This window comes from Acinonyx jubatus, chromosome A2, assembly GCF_027475565.1.
Source record: "Acinonyx jubatus isolate Ajub_Pintada_27869175 chromosome A2, VMU_Ajub_asm_v1.0, whole genome shotgun sequence".
Classification (NCBI taxonomy): Eukaryota; Metazoa; Chordata; class Mammalia; order Carnivora; family Felidae; genus Acinonyx; species Acinonyx jubatus.
This window is the reverse complement of record NC_069383.1, coordinates 92,378,108-92,400,052: the sequence shown is the minus strand read 5'-3', so window position 1 is coordinate 92,400,052 and position 21,945 is coordinate 92,378,108. Positions and strand designations below refer to the sequence as shown.

General features: G+C 45.4%; 1 protein-coding gene and 1 long non-coding RNA gene across 7 annotated transcripts in view; one reads left to right on the top strand and one right to left on the bottom strand.

Moving 5' to 3' along the window:
* Positions 1 to 15,343, bottom strand: part of LOC128314819 (uncharacterized) — a 100,961-nt gene extending 85,618 nt beyond the window's left edge. For all 5 annotated transcript variants that reach the window (XR_008296914.1, XR_008296911.1, XR_008296912.1 and 2 more), the window contains exon 1: positions 14,410 to 15,343. This is a non-coding gene — a long non-coding RNA (uncharacterized LOC128314819). The remainder of the gene's footprint in view (positions 1 to 14,409) is intronic.
* A 120-nt stretch (positions 15,344 to 15,463) lies between these two features.
* AMPH (amphiphysin) overlaps positions 15,464 to 21,945 on the top strand; it is a 248,408-nt gene continuing 241,926 nt past the window's right edge. The window contains exon 1 of one of the 2 annotated variants that reach the window (XM_027071625.2): positions 15,464 to 15,927. In XM_027071625.2, coding sequence (XP_026927426.2) covers positions 15,859 to 15,927 — 69 coding nt within the window. In that variant the 5' untranslated portion in view covers positions 15,464 to 15,858. The remainder of the gene's footprint in view (positions 15,928 to 21,945) is intronic. The other variant, XM_027071623.2, reaches the window with a different exon arrangement.

The window sequence follows — 21,945 nt, the reverse complement described above, 5'->3', positions numbered from 1 at the left end:
ATCTGAGCCTGGGCCCAGGACTTAATCACCAGAGAAGCAGAGCTCCCAGGGCTAAACTCTCAGCCCCGGAGAGCCTTCAGCACCAAGATTAGAGCCTTGTTTGCAAAAGAATAGGACATTGACACATTCTCCATCTCTAGATGGAGATATCTAAATTGAAAACCCTCAATATCTTTTTTTTTTTAAGTTTTGAAAACCCTGAACATCTTAAATCCACAAATTTCCCTAAAACTTCTGAGCCTTCAGAAGTGGCCCATCCCCCCATCGAGAGCTAGCACTCTGTTCCCTTGAAGACCATTCAAAGGTCTCCCCCTGCGAGGCAAGGATGCACCCAGGATATGCCCCTCACTTCAGTCCTGGCTACTAGGCCTGGAATTCAGGTGAAGTCATGTGATATCCCAAGCAATGGTGTGGGGTGTGAAAAAGGAGGAAAGGAGTGTACCACAAAGGCACTGTTGGTCGGTCCCAGATAGCACGTACTGGCAAGATCCGGGGGAGGGTGTGTGGGTCTGGAGGCTGAACGTGGTTGAGAAAGTGGACCCGGAACTTAAGACTGGATAAGAGAAGGTTTATAAATTAGTTGCACTTTCCCAAGATACAGGGTTTAACACCCTGGCAAGGACTCCAATGGCTCCTAGAAGCATGGGAAAAGTAATGGCCTAAGTGGGGAAGAAACAAAACAGAACTACTGTGGCAGGCAATGGGAGGGAGGGATTAAAAGACTCCCAGAAGTGGGCAAGCTGGAGTGGATATACTACATAAGGCCAAAAACTCAACAGATAATCACTTTTGATGGGAAGTCCTGGAAGACCCACCATGTGCCACAGTCATCAGGAGTGCAGTGACATCACTAAGAAACTCACTGGTGGCCTCCTCTGCAGACTGGGGCTTAAGGGAGGTAGAACTAGGCCATGAGACCAATGGGGAAGACAAAGCTCTGGAACAACGGAAGGTGGCCTAGAAGACTGGTGGATGTGCTTATCACAATGACACAAGGTTGGAAGAGCTACTCCCCAAATGCATATGAAGAAGTGGAGCTGGGCTGCACAGGAGATGCAATATCCAATTTCCCTTTAAAAGAAGGACTGCTATCCCCATTGCTGGAGGTACAGCCAGCCTTTAGGGATTACCTCAGTTACAGAGAGTCACCATGCCCTTCCAGGGGCAGCCCGCATTTTATGACTGCTTAAGGCATGGGTATAAATTTCTGGACATTTCTTCACAAGGCAGGAGAAATCTGATGGACCATTTCAGGTCCAAAGCTTTCTGTGTGGCTTGCTGAGGCAGTGGGACATGTATTGCAGCTCAGCTTCCTCCCGTGTCCAATCCTGCTTCCTACTCTCTGGTACTCCCAATGATATGTCCATTGCCTAATCCCTAGAACCTCTGAATGCTAACCTACTTGTAAAAATGGTTTTTGCAGATGTACTAAGGATTCGAGATGGGTTCATCGTGGATTATTGGGTGGGCTCTAGATCTAATGAATGGTGCCCTTATAAGAGACATAGAGGACAGAAACACGCAGAGAAGAGAGGGGGAGAAGGCCCTGTGAAGTTAGAGGCAGAGATTGGTGTGAACAGCTATAGGCCAAAAATATTAATAGCCAGTAGAAGCTGGAAGAGGCAAGGAATAAGGAATAGAACCTCCTTTAGTACCCCAAGATGGGCCCTAAACCAACGGGTTTAGGGCGGGGACCTGCCAACACCTTGATTTCTGACTTCTGCTGTCCAGAAATATGAGAGAATAAATTTCTCGTTTTAAGTCACCCAGTTTGCGGAAATTTGTTATGGAAGCCCCAGGAAACTAACATACTTCCTTTCACAGGTACTGATCCCCAGGGGCACTTCCTGTAAACAGCCTGAACACCGAGCGCCATCTTAGAGTCCGCTTCCCTGAGAACCTAGCCTGTGGCATGGGTAGTGGAGGGTCTGCCAGAGTCAAATCAACTTTTCCACAATAGGAAATCAGCTGAATGTTGAATGAGACTTGGCTGATAGAATGGAATCTGCAAAAGACCCGTGGTTGGCAATTAATGGCCCCTCAAAGACATCCACATCAGAATCCCCAGAATCTGTGAATATGTCAGGTTACATGCCAAAGGGGAGTTAAGATAGCCAATGGAATTGAGGTCACTAATCAGCTGGTTCTAAAATGGGGAGATTATCTTGTATTATTTTAATGCGCTCAATGTAATCACAAGTGTCCTTAAAAGTAAAAGAGGGAGTTGGAAAAAAGAACCAGACAGATGGCAGCATGGGAAGAGAAGGATTGGGATTGAAATTGCTGACTCTTGGGGCGCCTGGGTGGTGCAGTCAGTTAAGCGTCCGACTTCAGCCAGGTCACGATCTCGCGGTCCGTGAGTTCGAGCCCCGCGTCAGGCTCTGGGCTGATGGCTCAGAGCCTGGAGCCTGTTTCCGATTCTGTGTCTCCCTCTCTCTCTGCCCCTCCCCCGTTCATGCTCTGTCTCTCTCTGTCCCAAAAATAAATAAAAAACGTTGAAATTGCTGACTCTTGGGATGGAGAAAGAGGCCATAAGGTAAGGAATGGAATTCTGGAAGCTGGAAATGACAAAGAATTGGGATTCCCCTCTAGAGCCTCCAGAAAGGAATGCACCCAGCTGATACCTTGACGTTGGTGCATTGAAGTCTTGTCAGACTTCTGATCTACAGAATCATAAGGTAATAAATCTGTGCTGTTTTAAGCCACCAAGTCTACAGTAATTTGTTAAAGTAGCCATGGAAAGCTAATGCAAATCTCAAACATAAATCTAGCCCTCCACACTCAACAATCTCTCCCGCTTTTTCTGAATTAGTGGTGGCCAGAGCTGGAGCTGGAAGACAGAGGTATCTCTTAGTCCCACTGTGCCTGTGTCACAGGCTGGAGGGGCCTGACATCGCCTCAAAATACTTGATGCTAGAAGATAACTGAATCAAAACCCCGGCTACCACTGCTCAACTCCCAATGAGATCAAGGAGGTCAGGCCCTCCACAGTGTAAGAAGCTGAAAGCAGAGAGAGATCCCAAGGTCTTATCGTATTCTGGTGAATCACTTGCAAGGCCCCACTGGAGGGAGAGGGTTGACTTCATTCTCAAGAGGACCACAGGTAAACTGCAACCATCTGAAGCTGCTACTGATTCCCTACCCAGCTTAACTCCCAATAAGATGAAAGAAATCATCCTTTTACCTTAGCTGCCTAACAGAAAAGGGTGTACCATTCTGGGGCAAAAGATTATTTGCTTCAATGTCTACTCATTTATACACAATGTCTGTCATGCAAGTGTAAGTAAGAGACATGATTTGTAGTCTACATTAAAAAAAAAAAAAAACATTGAGGGGCGCCTGGGTGGCTCATTCAGTTAAGCATCCGACTCTTGATTTCAGCTCAGGTCACGATCTCATGGTTTGTGGGTTTGAGCCCCGCACTGGGCGGTGCATGGACAGTGAGGAGCCTGCTTGGGACTCTCTCTCTCTCCCTCTCGCTCTGTCCCTCCCCTACTCTCTTCCTCTCTCTCCAAATAAATAAACCTAAAAAACTTTTAAAAACACAAACGTTGATAGAATCAGCCTACAGATGCAGATGACCCAGATATTGGAATTAGTGACACAACTTTCATAATCTCGTCTTCACTTTAGAGAGATATTTGAGAAATAATCTTTCATTTATTTCAGCATTACAGTTCCTTCAGCTTTCTCGTTATCCCTCATGTTGACAAAATCCAAAGGCTTGATAAAATTAGCAAGACTGTGGGGAAATAGGCACTTTTATACCTTGCTGATTAGAATGAAAAAAAGTACTATCCTAAGGAAAATAATTCGACAATACTGATCAAAACTCCATGCATGTGTGTGTATTCTTTGACTCACAGATTTCACTTCTAGGAATATCCTGAAGATACACTTTGAACAACATGAAAATACATATGCAAAAAGTTATTCATATGCAAAAGTTATTCATCGAAGCACCATTTGTAATGACAAAATACTGCCAATTACTTAAATGCTCAAATGTGGGAGACTGCTTTCAGTGGCTAAATCTGGGACAATTTGAGCATCAAGATAAATTAGGACAATAATTGTTGGATAAGTAAAGTATGGGAAATACATACTATGGAGTATTATGAACCAGTAAAAAAAAATGAGGAAAATTTCTATGAACTGAAAGGGAATCGTTTTGAGAATATATTTTAAGTGAAAAATGCAAAAAAAATACATGTGGTATGCCACCTTTTTTATAAAAAGTAGAAGAAAATTGGGGCACCAGGGTGGCTGAGTTGGGTGAGTGCCTGACTCTTGATTTCAGCTCAGGTCAGGCTCACAACTCGTGGGTTCGAGCTCCACATGGGGCTCCGAGCTGACAGCGCTGAGTCAGCTTGGGATACTCTCTCTCTTCCACTCTCTCCGCCCCTCCACGCGCGCGCTCTCTCTCAAAATAAATAAACGTTTTTTAAAAAGTAGAAGAGGGGCGCCTGGGTGGCGCAGTCGGTTAAGCGTCCGACTTCAGCCAGGTCACGATCTCGCGGTCCGTGAGTTCGAGCCCCGCGTCAGGCTCTGGGCGGATGGCTCAGAGCCTGGAGCCTGTTTCCGATTCTGTGTCTCCCTCTCTCTCTGCCCCTCCCCCGTTCATGCTCTGTCTCTCTCTGTCCCCAAAATAAATAAACATTGGAAAAAAAAATTTTTAAAGTAGAAGAAAATGTAAAAACTACACACATCTGTATAATTTTGCAAAAAATAAATACAAGAAAGATAAAACAAAAACTAATGAAACCAGTTACCCACAGGGATGGAGATGAAGGGATTGTAGGGACAGGCAAAGGGATGACTCTTCCCTGGGTATACCTTTCTATACAATGTTGCATAGAATTTGTACTAACGTTCTACAGATTTAATAACAAGAATGAGAGAAAAATCTCAAACTAAAGGAAAACAGGAACAAATGAGCCTGTTTCCAATGAATAAAGTGATTTGCCTGAAGAAGGTTTTCATTTTTCGTTGTGGTAAAACAGCATACAATTTATCATGTTAGCCAGTTTTTAAGTGTGTAGTTTGGCGACATGAAGCACATCCACAGTGTTGTATGATCATCACCATTATCCACCTGTGCAACTCTTTTCGTCTTATAAAACTGAAACTCTGTACCTATTAAACAGCAAATCCCCACTGCCCCCAGTCACAGGCACCACTGTTCTATTTTCTGTCCCTCTGAAATTTAGGTACTTTATATAAGTGGAATCACGTGGTACTTGTTCTTTTGTGAAAGGCTTGTTTTACTTGGCATTATGTCCTCAAGATTCATCCATGTTGTAGCTTGTATCAAGATTTCCTTTATTTTTTTAAAGTTTATTGATTTATTTTGAGAGAGACGGAGGGATGGAGAGACAGAGAGAGAGAAAGAGAGAGAGAGAGAAAGAGAGAGAGAGAGAGAGAGAGAGAGAGAGAGAGAGAGAGAGAGAGAGAGAATCCCAAGCAGGCTCCATGCTCAGCGCAGAGCCCAAAGGGGGGGCTCTATTCCACGACCCTGGGATCATGACCTGAGCTGAAATCAAAAGTCGGAAGCTTTACCAACTGAGCCACCCAAGCGCCCCAGCATCTCCTTCCTTTATAAGTTTGAATAAAACTTTGTTGTATGTATATACCATACTTGTTTATCCATTAGTCAATGGACACTAGAGTTGCTTCTATCTATATTTTGTTTATTACGAATAATGCTGCTGTGAACATGGGTGTACAAATATCTCTTTGAGACCTTACTTTAATTGGAGGGTGCGTATATATCCCGAAGTGGAATTTCTGGATCATATAGTAATTCTATTCTTAATTTTTTGAAAAAGTACCACATTATTTTCCACAGAGGCTGTAACATTTTACATTCCCACCAATAGTGCACGAGGGTTCCAAGTTCTCCACATCCTTGCCAACAATTATTTTCTGTTTTTGAGAGTACCTGTCTTAATGGGCATAAAGTGGCATCTCATTGTGGTTTTGATTTGCATTTCCTGATGGTGAGTGATACTGAACATCTTTTCATGGGCTTATTGGCCATTTGTTATCTTCTTTGGAGAACAGTCTATTCAAGTCCTTTGTCCATTTTTTTCATCAGGTTGTTTTTGTTCTTGATTTGTAGGAGTTCTTTATATGTTCTGGATATGAATCCCTTATCAGATATATGGTAAACAAATATTTTCTCGGGTTCCCTGGTTTGCCTTTTGACTCTGTTGTTTTTTTGTGACGCACAAAAGCATTTAATTTTGTTGTGTTCCAACTTACCTATTTAATTTTGTTGTCCATGATGTTAGTGAGATCCAAGAAGTCACTGCCAAACCCAGTATCACAGAGGCTTTCCTCTCATATTTTCTTATAAGAGTGTTCTAGTTTTGGGTCTTACATTTAGGCCTTTGATCCATTTTGTATATGGTATAAAGTAAGAGTGCAACATCATCTATTTGCATATCAATACCCAGTTTTCCCAGCACCATTTGTTGAAAAGACTGTCCTTTCTTCATTGAGTGGCTTTGGCCCCTCTTCTTAAAAATCATATGACCATACATGTGAAGGTTTTTTTCTGGGCTCTCTCTTTGATTTCATTGGTCTGTATGTCTGTCTTTATGCCAGTACCCCAAATAAGTTTGGAACATAGTACTCTGACTTCAATCTAAAGGAAAAAAAAAAGGTAAACCAACCTTGACTCCTTTCAGTAGGTTTATTTGTTGTAGTGACATGAACATTATGAAATCATTTTGTGGCTACTGCAGAACTGAGCAAATGAGGGACTACAGTGAGGTTTTTGGGAGCCAGAGGAATATGGAAGTTGGGAGATAGAGGTAGGAACATAGAATGGGGGGAAGGCAAGCAAAAACCTAGGGTGGATTCAAATTAGAGGCATTGGTATAAATTTATTATTTCAATGACACTCAGACATTCAGTTGCAATGAGTAGAGCCTGAGCCAAGACCTTCATTTCTAAATATAATTCTCCACAGAAATGAACGAGGAGTTCATGGAGAAATGGCTTATTCAAAGCCCAGAAAATACAAGATGAGCCTGGAACATCTTATTATGCCAGAAAATAAGTGCCAAAAGAATGATGAGGGTATAAGAAAAAGAAATGAAAGGCCTTTCATTGGCCAAGGCTGGGATAACTGAGCATTAAGGTGAATAAGAACAGAAATAGAGTGAATAAATCACAGATCCAGGAGTCCACCTTGATAACAGATGTAAATTAAAAAATACCTGGGAAGAAAAGGTGACCTGTTCCGCAAAATAGAATGCTGACTAATAAACACAGTAGCACTGATGGAATTGGAAAATTACCATTTAAAAATCATCTTAGTAAAGACAGATTTAGGCAAGAATCCTCATGCATGCCAAATTGGGGGAGCGAGAGTTTGACAGGAGTTTGCATATAGTCTCAGAATATCTACCTACAAGTTTCTTATTTAAGTGGGGAAGTGGTAGCTTTTGAGTGGAGAAATCTGACAACACAGGTGACTGTAACTGACTTCATCCGTTAGGGACAAATGGACCATGTTTAAATGTAAAAGTCTGGCCTTCGAGGAGGATGACCCAGGAAGTGTTAAGGTACCTTCAGAACCTTCTGGTGTCTCAGTGCCCATAGGGGGCGCGAGAACATGGAGAGCTGAAGAAAGAGAGAATGACAGTTTGGAGAGACTGAAGCGCATGCGCCTAGTATGTGCCCAGGAGCTCTCTATCTGGACCACAGAGAGTAGGAGTGGGATCCGCTGCCCAGACCCCCCCTTCGAGAAGACTTGCTGCCTCCCTCTGAGGGAATGCAGTCCCCAGGCAGAGAACCACCTGGCCCCATTCACACCCCTCCTAGGGTGGCCAGTGGGCAGGGCGGTAATGGCCCAGCCCCTGTCAAACAGAGGCACTCACTATGCTCACGACAGACAAAGCCCCTCCCAGATTGGTCAAGGTTTCGTCAGGCCTGCCTGGCCACTGGACTTTCTCCTCTGCCAACCCTTCCTCCTCCTGCCTCTCACAGTTCAATGCTTTACTTAGCTTGCGCCCCAAACCCAGCCCCTGCTTCGGAAGGACCCGACCTGCCACAGGCTCCCTCAAAAGCTACCGCTTTTCCTACTAAATTAAGGAGAATATGGACAGATCATATGCTTATTAAAAAGACATTGTTTCCGAAGAAAGCAACAGATGAACACAGACTGTTCCAACTAATGAAAAGCTCCTGTTTGGAGATCTGTTTGTCAGTTACTTGGACTGGGGGATACAGTTTTCCAAGATGCAGGCTGGTAGGAAGAAAGAGGCCGGATTCTGTGTAAAAGTTTCTTAGGCCTGCGGTAACAAACAACAAGCCATTCCCTCGATTCTGGAGGCTAGAGGACCATCAAGGTGTGAGGAGGGCTAGGCTCCCTCTCCCTGCCTCTGTGCTGCTGGGGGTCCTTGGGGCTCTTTGTGTGTGGCTGCGTTACTTGGGTCTCTGCTTCCATCTCCACACTGGCGCTGACTGCTCGGGGCATTTTCCTCTTGTGTGTGTCTGTGTCTGCATCTCCCCTCTCTTTATAAGGATACCAGTTATGTCGGATTAAGGGTCCACCTTCCTCCAGTATGACCTCATGTTGATTTATAGCTCAATTACAACCGTATGGACCCTATTTCCAAATCAGGTCATATTCACAGGTACCAGTGGTTATGACTTCATCCCTTGTGGGAACTGGGAAAAAATTCCTCCCGTGTGTCTCTTTTCTATACTTCTTCTGACCACCAAATGTGGGAGGAGGGCTCAGGTTCCCCTTACCATGCAATTCTGCAACAATGGCTGGGTATCCTACAATTCCGTTCAGTCCTGACCCCATCTATGAGGACTTGGCATCGAATCCCACACATTAAAGGTTCAGTGCCACAAGACTGCACCTGCCTCTCACTTCAGACACCAGGTATAAGTCCCGGTTGTCACCGGTGCTGCTCACCAACTGTTTATAAATACAGTAAACTTTATTTTGCCAGCATAATTCGTTCCGGAAATACGCTTGTAATCCAAAGCATTTGTGTATGAAAGCAAATTTCGCCATAAGAAATAATAGAAACTCAGAGGATTCGTTCTACACCTAAAAATACTCATATAAAAATGGCTACAATACTGTAATACAAAACAAAATAATAAAGAAAATGCAAAATATAAAGAAAAAGAAACAAATTAACCTGCACTTACCTCTGAAAACCTTCGTGGCTAGTGTGAGGGAGACAAGAGAGAGGAGGGGTATCGCGTAAGATGACTTTCACAATCACTAACGGAATCACTGCTATCTATTGGCTCAATGGAATCTTTTTCTGCATGGGGGCATTGTATACACTCCCATGGATGTTGACTATAGTACAGTATTAATAAACTTGTTGTATACTGTATTTAATGGCAAGAAGGCAGCCAAGGACAGGGTCTGTATCTGCAGGCAGCCTGACCTAGAATGAAGCAAAGCATTCCTAAGCTTACTCTTGTCTGGAAAAGCAAAGAACTGTCCATAGGTGCTTTGAAGTGACAAAAAAAATACAGTAGTGCAGTTGTGGGCACCTTTCAACGTTCTGAAAAATCACTGATTTCTGCCAAACACCATGGCCTGAGACTGAGCATTGGAGCATGGGAGATGATCACCCACAATCCCACAGAAAGAGAGAGAGAGAGGGAGAGAGAAGAACCATTGGCTCAGTTGTGATCACGTGACATTCGGTGTCAGGTACTACCCGTATTGCAAGACATCGCCTGCTTAGCAAGTTAAAATTTATTAGACATATTTGCTTGTCTTGCAGAACACTCACAGAACAAGTTGCTCACAATCCAAGGTTTTACTGTAAATCAGAGGTTCCCACATCTCCCTCCTTGGATTCAATCAATTTGCTGCATCGTCTCACAGAACTCAGAGAAACATTTTACCTACTAGATCGCTGGTTTATTATAAAAGGATATAACACAGGAACGGCCAGAGGGAAGAGACACATAGGACAAGGTATGGGGAAGGGGTGCAGAACTTCCCTGCCCCTCCAGGACTGCCACTTTCCTAGCGCCTCCCTGCGTTCACCAGCCCAGAAGCCCTCTAGATCTAGTCCTTTTGGGTTTTTATGGAGGCTTCATTACATAGGCACGAATGATTAAATCATTGGCCATAGGTGACTGAAACCACTCTCCAGCTTTTCTCTCCTCCCCAGGAGGGGACCTTGTAGGGGTGGGGGATTGACAGTTCCAATATTCTAATCACATGGTTAGGTCCCCTGGCAACCGGCCCTCATCCTTAGAGTTTTCCAAAAGCCACCTCATTAACAGACATTCAGGTATGGTTGACAGGGAGCTGCTTCTGGATAGCCAGATGCCTTTATTGCTCTCATCACTTGGGGGAGTTCCAAGGGTTTTAGGAGCTCTGTGCCAGAAACACGGACAGGGACCAAATATAATATTTCTTATTATAAATGACAATATCACAGGGACACAACTCAATCCATGACAAATTGTGTCCTAGACTAGCTAACTGAAGCCTGTGTAAGCCCAATACCGTTGAACGACGGCAGTAACGCTGAGCGTAATACAGGGACTCTTCCCACCCTCACCACCCAACCTGCCTGATTCCTTGCAGGTGGCTTGAAACAGCAGCATGCTGGGGGTCTTTAGAGCAGAGTGGTGGAGTGAGGGGGTTTTGAGATGTGAGAACAGGTAGAAGGTCACGTGGCCTCTGGAGAGCTCGGAGGCTCTACTGCAGGGAAGTAGGCAGGCAGATATTTGGGAGAACACGATGCTTAGTCCAGGCTTCCTGAACATAAGATCCTAGCATGACCCCGGACTGGCCTCCTTAACCAGGGGCTTTGGCTGAAGTGCATGCAGGCTTGCAGTGGGGGGTCCAAGGATCCCCACACTATGGTCTCAAGTAGGACCTCTACTCTGCTGGTGGCCACAGCTCTAGGAGCCACCTTGGAGACAGAAGTATAGGGGTGACAGAAGAGGTGAGGGTAGGGGAGTGGCCAGGCAGTCAAAGGCAGCCACATGTGGATAGCTCTATTCTTATAAAATATAAACACGGGCAAATTTAACCAAAAATAAGTTCCTTGAACCAAAAAGTTCTCTTCCAATACATGATACAATTAAGTATTTCTTAAGAGGTTTTGAAGAACGTCCCTGCTATGAAGCGGGGGTTGTCCAAGCTGGAAAATTCCCAGTAAGATAATCCAGCTCTTGAAGCTATTAAGAGGGTGCTCTCGGTTGCCCAGACAAATATGCTTATATCCACCTTGGATGTGGAATTTTTAGAGCTTATTTGTGGATAGAAAATAGCTTAAAATATTTGCAGGAACTTGTCCCCTTCTTCAGAAAGAGTTGTGGCTAATTAGAATTTCCATTTTGTTTTGCTCCCTGACCTCTCGATTGGCTTATAAGCTATTAAGTGATGTTCTAGCAATTTGTTTGGGATATGGGAGTTGTTTTGCATCTACTCTGCAAAAAAGCATCAAGCATGGTGTCAAAATACATTACAGTTATTAGGCAATTTATACATTGTGATTGTTTTTCTTGGTGGCCAATGGCTCTGTCTATGAAAAACAAAGCTCTTGACTCCTAGTTAGTATTTTGGGATGCATTAGTGATGCATTATTAATGTAGTGAGGAAGTTGCCATTTTTAGACCTGGTTAAATTAGGAATAGAAGAGGGCAGTCATACAGGCAAAATTTACTAAAACTGTATGTGGGACTAGAATGTAAATAATTGGCATACTTTGAAGAGTTGACTGTGAATCTGCACTTGTATGTTTTTACTTGAAACGTAGAAGATAATTGGTCAAAATATGTATCTTTCTAGAGAACGTGCTCCATCCGCTGCTACTTTAACATTTGTGAGAGAAAATAAAATTGCATCTGAGTCTTTGAACCAAGAGGGAAGTGTAACAACTACTCAAGATTTGATTGGGGCTGAAATTCCAGGTAGGCTCCACCAAATGTTTAAAGGAAATGCCTCCTTCATTAGATACAATGATGCAAAGAGATTGTGGCTAATGACACACCATAGCATATATTTCAACTCTTGTAAGAGCTTCAAATAACTAGATACCTTTAAACATGGATTTAAAAATCTCCTTCCTTAAGGGTCTAAATTGGACTTACAAGATACAAAGATTGGCGAGCATAAAGCTCTGTGCCATTAAAATATGGAAAATGAGTTCTGTGATAACACAGTAGTGATTCCGGGCCTATTCCAAATTATCAGAACCTAGCATAATTCACATTTTTTACTTATCAACCAATCTTAAGCTAAATTTAGGAAGAAAGAAAAACTGGAAGTTAAAAATAATTCAGGAAGGGGCTTCTGGGTGGTGCAGTTGGTTCAGCATCTGACTCTTGATTTTGGCTCAGGTCATGATATCAGGGTCATGAGATCGAGCCCCATGCTGGGCTCCATGCTGGGCACAGATCCTGCTTCAGAGTCTCTCTCCCTGCCCCTCCCCTGCGTACACCTGCACTCTCACTCCCTCTCTCTCTCTCTCTCAAAAACAAGAAAAGAAAAATCAGGACTTCCTCCTTGCCTGGATGAAGAAGATCTGGGCGGGGCTGGAGTCATGATACTGTCTATGAAACTTACCTGAATAAATATCAACTATAACTTGACACCTAAGCTTGTCCTCAACGCTGGAAAGAACTGGGGTTATTCCTCATTAACAGTGAAATCTACATGGAACTGTAGAAGCCCTGTTTTTCCTTGACTGAGGAGAAAAATGGGGGGTAAAACTAGGAGGAAGAAACACCGGCAAGCAAGGAAAGTTGGGAGGTGGGTTCAGTGGTGTTGTGGGTGAAGGAAATGCACACAGAAGCATGGCTCCTGTGACTCTGGAGGTGGAAGGTGCCTCTGAGGTCACTTCCGCTGTGGATTTCCTCTGTGGGCAGGGAAGTCTGCAGCGCTGAAGGTCTTCCTTAGAGACAGATGCAGGCAATAACTGGGTGGCCTCATGGGTGGGGCTCTGGTCACTTCACACCCTCCACAACCAGAGAGGGGTCCATCTGATTAATATATTTGGGTCCTGCAGGAGATTTTGTATGAAAAATGCCTCTACTGTATGGCATAACAATATTTAAAAATCATCATAGTTGGGGGCCCCTTCCACACACTGCCGTTCCAGGAGCATTATTGCAGAATTAGGAGAAGAAACAGCTTAGATGGGTGCCCAATATCTAGTCTCATGTACCCATGCATTTTTTTTTCAACAAATATTTGCAAAGCACCTACTAAGTAGCAGCTAAGTGCTTCATCACTATTCTAGACTAGAGGCTAGAATGACCCTCATAGCAACCTGAAAATGGATACGGTTTTCTCTCTCAGCTGGAGAGCACTAATTTGATACGTTTGCGCATAACAACTTTGTAACATGCTCGGCATGTATTTCAAATACAATTATCAAGAAATGACTCGCTTCCCCTTTCTACCCCCATTCCAGAACTAGATTTGGGCATCTGAACCGTGGGAAAAGCTAGCCATTTGCAGTTTTAGTTCAAAAGATATTTGCTGTGTTCCAAAAATTGGTGGGGGAGTAATTGCAAGGAGAGACAAAGCCTGGTGCAGTGGGAATGGATGGCTTGGGCACTCAGCAAGCAGAGGAAAAGTAAACCTGCTTGGTTTTTATTGCTTGGAACTCTGTCCCTTGCTTGTTCAGAAAGAGGGCAGTGACATTTGTGAGGGAAGCTATAGCCAGGCCCAGGATGGGAGCCGAGGGGGCTTTGGGACCCCCATGGACTGTGCCCACAGACTGATATGCTCCAGAACATTCTGGTGTATTCCAGCATTCTGAGGCTGGTATCCTCAAGACAAGATCTCAGGGCCGAGCTAAGGTTCTAAAGCCCCGTGTTTTAGAGACATGACTCAATTTCTGTCTTCTGGCCAGCCTTTTCTTTTCTTTCCTTTTCTTTTTTTAATATTTGTTTGTTTATTTTTGAGAGAGAGAGAGAGAGAGAGTGAGCTGGGGAGGGGCAGAGAGAGGGGGACACAGAATCTGAAATAGGCTCCAGGCTCTGAGCTGTCAGCACAGAGCCCAACGTGGGGCTTGAACCCAGAAACCCTGACATCATGACCTGAGCCGAAGTCAGAAGCTTAACCTACTGAGCCACCCAAGCCCCCTGGGCAGTCTTTTCTACTGAGTGTTGACCAAGAGAGGGATTTTCTCTTTACTTCCCTCTGAAGTAAACTCCTGTTTACTTCAGATGTTGGAAGTAGGGTGACCAGTTCATCCAGGTGTACCCAGGGATTTCTGGGCTTTAGAACTAGAAGTCCTGTCTCCTGGAAACCCCTTCATTCCCAGGCAAACGGGGATGAATAGTCATCCAGAGGAAATAAGAGCCAAGTGAACAGGCTGGATATTTCAGTTAATAAACCACTGCAAAAGTTAGTGGCTGAAAAGCACTATCATTTTGTTTACTCACCACACTGTGCTCTGCTGGGATCAGCTGAGCGGTTCTTCTGGTGGTCTTGCTGATGCGAATTTAGTCAGTGGGTCAGACGGATGGAGGCTGAGGTTTCTCCCTTTCCACGTGGCCTCTCCATGAGGCTTTTCGCAGCAGGGAGAAATTCTACACGGTAGCACAGGGCTCCGCAGAGTGCCAAACCCGCTCAGCTTCTCCAGGCTTAGGCTGGAACTGGCCCAGTGTACTTTTACTACATCTTATTGGCAAAAGCCAGTCACTGTGCCCTTCTACAACTAAGGTGGGGGGACTTCCCACCGAGTGGATACCAAGGGGTGGTTCACAGGGGTGCTCCACAGGTGACAGTCTGCTCCAGTGAGATGCTCACTGGGACTCACCGGATTCAGGTGCCTGATTACCTCTGACCTGCTTGCTGGGCCACCGGCCACACTGCCTCACACTCAGAATGGTTTCACCACTGGTCAGGGCCTTCAAGAGTTCTGTGTAAAGTATATGACAAACTTATCCCTATTATTCTCCCTTCTGCTAAGCATACTTAGGACAGTGAATCCCTGTGAGGTTGCCAGCAGGTTCGCAGGAAGCCACAGGGCAAGAGGCCCAGGTCTTGCGATGTTAACGTGAGGCAATCAAGGACCTGACTGTCCTTGGGGCAGCAATTACCCAGATCACCAAAGCACAGCACCTTGCTTACAGGGACCATCCCTTCTCAACATGGAACCTCCCTACCGCGGGCCCCAAATCTCGTCTTCAAAGTTTGGGGAAGTGTGGGCATCGCTTTCCTCTCCACGACAGCTCTAAACCCCGCACTGACTTGGTTTCCCAGTCACCTTTCCTCGGGCTGTGTGCCTCCTGAGGGCAGGGCGAGGCCCAGCTTTCTGGAACACACAACCAGGGAGGGGTGCACTCTCCGGTAGAGCCCATCCCCCCGCCTACACGTCAGAGCACCTCCCATCCAGGCTTCCCCATTCCCGCCCCCCGCCCCCCTCCCCCGAGCCTCCTTTTTTTTTTTTTTTTTTTTCTGGAAAGAATCGTGCCCCACTCGGCCTCCCCCAACGCAAACTCCGCCTCGAAAGAACCCCGGAGCTGCCTCGGGGCCCCCGGACTGCCGCTGGGCTCGTTCCCCTCTCCCCTCCCGACCTCCTCTTCCACCGCCGCGGGCACTCTCGGGGCATTTTGACTTCGGGCTTCTTCCCTCGCTTTTTCTCGCCGCCCCGCAGCCGGGCCCCGCGCGTCCCGCCAGCGCGCTGTCGCTTTAAGCCGGTGCCTAGCGCGGCGCCCCTCCCTCACCCCAGCCGGCGCTCCCCGGCTGCTCCTCGCAGCCCCTCCCGCTCCTCCTCCTCCTCCTCCTCCCCTCCCGCTCCTCCTCCTCCTGCGCTCCCGCTCGTCCTCGCCGCCGCCGGCCCGCCGCCCGCTCCGCTCCGCTCCTCGCAGCCTCCCGGACCCGCAGCCATGGCCGACATCAAGACGGGCATCTTCGCCAAGAACGTGCAGAAGCGGCTCAACCGCGCGCAGGAAAAGGTCAGAGCGGGCGGCGGGCCGCAGGGCAGGTGGCGGGGGCGCGCGGCGGCGAGGGCCGAGCGGGCCGGGGGACCGGCGGAGGCCGGGGCCGGGGGCGCGGGGACGCCCTGCGCTGCGCCGCGGCGACTGCAGCGAGGCGGCCGCGGGCGGGGAGGCGGGAGCGCCCGGGGCGCGCGGTCCGCCCGAGTCTCCCCGCGCGCTCGCCCCCCGCGCTGCTGGCCGCGGTCGCCGCTCTCCCGGGCGGGCGAGGGCGCGAGCGGTGGCAGGTGCGGCGGCTCGCCCGCGGTCCCCGGAGCCGAGCGCTTCTCCCCGCCCGCGGCGCCCGCTCCCCGCTGGTCCGCGGGTCCGGGCGGGAGATTGCGGCAGCAGTCCTCCCTCCGGGGGGTCTCCTGGGGACCCAAGTGCGGCAGAAACGGCTGGTGCAGCGCAGAGGCCACCCCCCAGTTCTGTACGGATCGATCGGGCTCATCTCAGAAAACCCATGGCTTTAATACAGTCTGTCCAGTGAATCCTGGAGTTCAAAATAGAGATGTGGATACACACTTTTCTTTCTCTGTGTTCTTTTTTGGGGGGGGGGGTCCTCTCTGTGTGTGCCCCTTTGGACGTCGGTGTCCTTCTCTGGAAGGTCAGAAATACATGTGACCTGAACCTAACAGTTCTTTGCACATTTCTGCACAAAGAGGGCGTTTTATTGCATTAAAAACAAAAAAAAAAAAAATCCACATTGCACACTTAGGTTGTGTTCCCTAGTGTTTTACAAGCTCCTCAGCACATTGGCCTCTCAGTAATTTATTTTCCTCTCCCAGAGATGGGCACAGATGAATCCCAGGTTTACCCCAAGCGCAGCCCTGTGCAGTTGAGGTATTGTGGCAGGCGCTGGGCTCGCCTGGCTCCCCTCGAGACTGCTTGTCGTCAAGACCTTGTGAGCACTGAGGTCTTCATTTGTGTCTCCAGCCAAAGGACATTCATATTGCAGCTTAAGCATCGTACTTGAAAATGAACGCCGGCTAATTGAGCCCCACGGTTTGTGTCAGTGGAACTGTGTTCCCTTTCATGTGGCAGTGTTTTCCGTCCCTGGGATTCTGGGTGTTTAGTGTTTGCCTCTTTTACTGGAAGTCAGATTTGCCGCGTTGCTCAAAATGACCGTGAATTTCCCTCTTCAGACCCTGGCTCAGGCTGCTCTCGGTTCCCACCCACCTGGAGGAACTGAGCGGAAGGGGGCACTGATCCCTTTGCCTGTCCCCAGGACCGGAGGCTGTGTGGCTGCCACTGGCCCCTCCCTCCACACACGCACACTCCCAGTGCAGTAAGAGGATTGTATTTCTTTTAATATCTACCCAAGCTCATCCTCAACTAAGGAGAACCTCCTCCAGCCGCTCCTTCGGCAGCTGCATTAGCAGGGCTTCTTGGCCTCTACCAGTCCCTGGTTAGTTACTTGTCCAGAAAGTAGCTAAGGATCTGCTGGGATCCCAGCCAGGTTTTGTCATCGTTTTTCCATGCTTCACTTTACCCACTTGTAGGTATTCCTCCCCGCTCTCCACTTCCAGCTAATTACTTGAATCCTTGGTCTGAAGCTTTTTACGGAGTCCACTTTCCATCTGTGAAAGAATTTAGTGGTATAGTCTGCCTTTTCACATATTACATTATTTCTTAATCTGGGTCACCAGCTGTTAATATGCTAAAAATAAATGAAAAGGTATCGTAATCTGTCTTACAGAGCGTGCAAGCCCTTGTGAATTGTTGAAAACTCACTTTGTCGTTATTAAGGTCAAGTGTGTATTACGACTGCAGTTCTGGATGGTGGTTACTTTTCCATGGGAGGGGAGGTCTAAGGGAGGCTTGTATAGGGCTTCAGCTATCCTGTTTTCTTCCCTGGGTGAAGTTGCTGATGGAAAGTGCCTGCTGTACCAAATGTAGGGCGTTAAGACACCAAAAGGCTGAGAGTATGGTTTCCACTGGTGGGTAAGTTCTGTCTCTTTCTTGAGCCTGTGCAGCACTAGGGAAAGGGCAGGTGGGAATCCAGGTGAGGTAGCCCAGCCAAGCCTGAAGAGAAGCTACTGGAGGGTGGAAAACACAGTAAGTGACTGCTGAAGGCATTGGACATCTCCCCCAGAGATGCCTTCCTGTTTTGTCTTTGGACTGTTCCTTTTCTCTGATGCAGATGCTCCATCGCAGTGTCTGTATACCACACGTGTTCTTGAGACCTTGGCTTCTTGTTTTTACAACTAAATTTTCCCCAAAGAGAGTCTGCTCGCTTAAGTTTCTCATTCTCTGTGCTACACCTAATGGTTGCATACATTTTGGCTCCAAATGCATGACGGAAGCTACTCCTAGAGGGGTCTTAAGATTTTTTTAAATGAATTTAAAATACATTTTTTTAATAAATTTTTTAAACGTTTATTTATTATTGAGAGACAGAGAGACACAGAGCATGAGCAGGGGAGGGGCTGAGAGATGGAGAGACACAGAATCTGAAGCAGGCTCCAGGCTCCGAGCTGTCAGCACAGAGCCCGACGCCGGGGTGCAAACTCACAAACCGAGAGATCATGACCTGAGCCAAAGTCAGAAGCTTAACTGACTGAGCCACCCAGGCGCCCCAAAATACATTTTTTTAAATTGAAGGTCTGTGAAGGTTCAGTGGAGAAAGTGAAATGTATATAAGCGAGAAATGAAACCACCAACAAATTAGGACAGCCATAATTCTACTACCCAGAAATGTCACTATCGTTTGATGCATATTCTAGTATATCTTTTCCCATTTTTACACGTATATATTTACAACAAAAACAGGCTCATACTCAAAGTTTTTTAACTTGTTTATTTCATTTAATAATCATGAACATTCTTCAGTATGTACGTATTTTCTGCTAACATTTTAAATGACTAAACAGTATTGGAACTCATGGATTTAAAAAAATTTTTTTAAAGTTTATTTATTTTTGAGAGACAGAGAGAGACAGAGTGCAAGTAGGGGAGGGGCAGAGAGAGAGGGAGACACAGAATCTGAAGCAGGCTCCAGGCTCTGAGCTGTCAGCACAGAGCCTGACACGGGGCTTGAACTCAAGAGCTGTGAGATCATGTCCTGAGCCGAAGTCAGACGCTTAATTGACTGAGCCACCCAGGTGCCCCTGGATTTTAATGAATCTTCTATTTTTTGGACATTCAATTTCCAATGTTTCTGTATATAAATACAAATCTGTATATAATTACAAGGGGTAAACTTGTAGGGAAAATGTTTGTATACACCCTGAAGTATTTCCTTAGATAAATTCCTAGAAGAATGATTGTGTCAAAGGTATGCTGATTTTTATTATAGCTAGATTGCCTTTCCAAATGGTTGTGTCAATTAACATTCTCACCGGTGGTACGAGACACTTGCCAACACTGGATAATAAAATTTAAAATAATCGATAGCTGTGTCATTGGAAAAAAATGAGTTCCTGTTCGTTTTGTTTGATTATTGAAAACCAAACATTATTTTTTGTATTCCTGTTTTTTTTTTCACTTGTGAATTGTGTTTATTTATTTATTTTTTTGCCCACTTTGTTTAGCATCTGCACCCTGTTCTGTGTAAGGGCAAAAACTATCAATTCTAAAGGTTACAAATATGGTTTCTTCCATTTCTATTTACTTTGTAGTTTTTGATGATTTTCTTCTGCCATAGAGAACATTTATGTTTATGTTGTGTTTACGTTTTATGTATAACTACTTAAATCTCTCCATTGATTTTGTATGGCTTCTCTCTTGGGTATTGAATTAATCAGGGTCCTGGCTCTTGTAAAAAGTGGAAAACACCGATCAAACTGGTTTAAGGAAAAAGGGAAATGTAATTACTAAAAATAAAAATATGGCTCTTGCACATACAAATCTAAATGGGATTTTAACATATAAATGTATATTAAACTATAACTGTTCTTATACATATACATATATGTAAATATATGCATATGTGTGTGTATTACATATTTTAACTCATTGGATTCTATGTGGTTGGTGTTATTTCTGCCCCCATTTTATTAAAAAAAGTTTTTTTAAACGTTTATTTATTTTTGAGAGAGAGCATGTGGGGGAAGGGCAGAGAGAGAGAGAGAGGGGATCCAAAGCAGGCTCCATGCTGACAACAGCAAGCCTGATGGGGGGTTCCAACTCAGGAACCACGAGATCAAGATCTGGGCTGAAATCAGTGCTCAGCCTACTGAGCTACCCAGGTGCCCCTCTGTCCTCATTTTAAATATGAGGAAGGGGGCACCTGGGTTGGTCAGTCGGTTGAGCATCTGACTTCAGCTCAGGGCATGATCTCACAGTTCCTGGGTTTGAGCCCCTTGTGGGGCTCTGTGCCAATAGTTCAGGGCATGGAGCCTGCTTCAGATTCTTTGTCTCCCCCTCTGTCTCTGCTCCTCCCTCTCTCTTGTGTGCCTGCGCGCACGCTCTCTCTCTTTCTAAAATATAAAAATAAACATTAAAAAAAAATGAAGAAGAGGTTAAGTGACATGCCAAGGTCACACAGTTAGTAAGTAGTAAAGGCGCAGTTTGAACCCATGCAGTCAAGTGATTTTCCATTTTGTGTTACTGCCTCTTACAATTAATGAAAAAGGCAGGGGTAGACAAACTTCAGACCTACCGGAACTGGGGGTTCAACCACAGGCATCAGGGCTCACATGCCTTCTCCCCATCTCTCCTCTTGCTGTTCATTCTGGCAGCTCCATTCTTTTTTATAAAGTTTTTTTTTTCTTAATGTTTATATATTTTTGAGACAGACAGAGTGTGATTGGGGGAGGGGCAGAGAGAAAGGGAGACACAGAATCCGAAGCAGGCTTCAGGCTCTGAGCTGTCAACACAGAGCCTGACGCTGGGCTTGAACTCGTCAACCACAAGATCATGACCTGAGTTGGACTGACTGAGCCACCCAGGCGCTCCCCCCACCGTTATTTATTTATTTATCTATCTATCTATCTATCTATCTATTTATTTATTTTTGAGACACAGAGAGACAGAGTGATGACAGCCCATTTTTGGGCAAGTTCTGTCTTGGTGGCAGGGTGGCTGTCAGCAGCTCTAGGTAAGAGCATGCTTTTCCTTCAACATTTATATAGAACTCAGTATAGCTCTCATTGGCCCAAATTGGGCCTCATGCTTCTTCCTGGGAGGAAAGAAATCTCTCTGGCCAAGGACCAGGACCATAGGTTGGATTGGGCCTGAGTCACAGACTACTACTAACACTGGGTTGGAGAAGCCCCCCCGCCCCCTCCAGAACATATGGACTGCTGTAGAGAAGGAAGGAAAATCAGAGTATAGATGGGGGACTGAATGCTACACTGGCAAAATAAAACGTATCCACTGAGGCATACTTGTCTTCCCACGTTTATATAAATAGTCATGTATTTTATAATTTACAATTTAATATTTGCCAAAAAAATTTCCTACCAAATTAATGTATGCAGTTTAAAAAATCAAATATAATAAAATAATATAAAACGTTTATTTTGAAAAGTAGCAGGCCTCTGTCCCCTCCTCTCAGCCTCATCTTGTTTCCCCAGAGGTAGCTATGACTAGCCCCAACATCTCTGTAAAATATGCTTGTATAAAATAACTACTTGATCTATTGTTTAATATTTAGTGAATACAGGTAAAGATTTAGCTGTCTTACCTTCATCTCTGTATTTCCACATCCTTCAGTCATGTATTATGGCACAAACTGTTGATTGCTGAGGATTATCTTTTAAAAAATTATAAAGTATAATTTTTATTGAATAAAATATACAAATCTTAAGTATTCCACTTGGGGAATTTTTATGTATATGGATATCTGCATAGTTAGCACCCAGGTCAAATTATAGAACATTTTTATCCTGCCAGATACCATCATCCCTCATGTTTCTCCTGTCCTTTATCTGTTTAAATTCCTTTATTTTAAATTCCTTTACTGTCATTTCCCAGATAAGCATTTTTACATGTTCTTATTGGTAACTTTGATAGCTTCTTTTGTGAGGTGTCTGTTAAAGTCTTTTGGCTATGCTT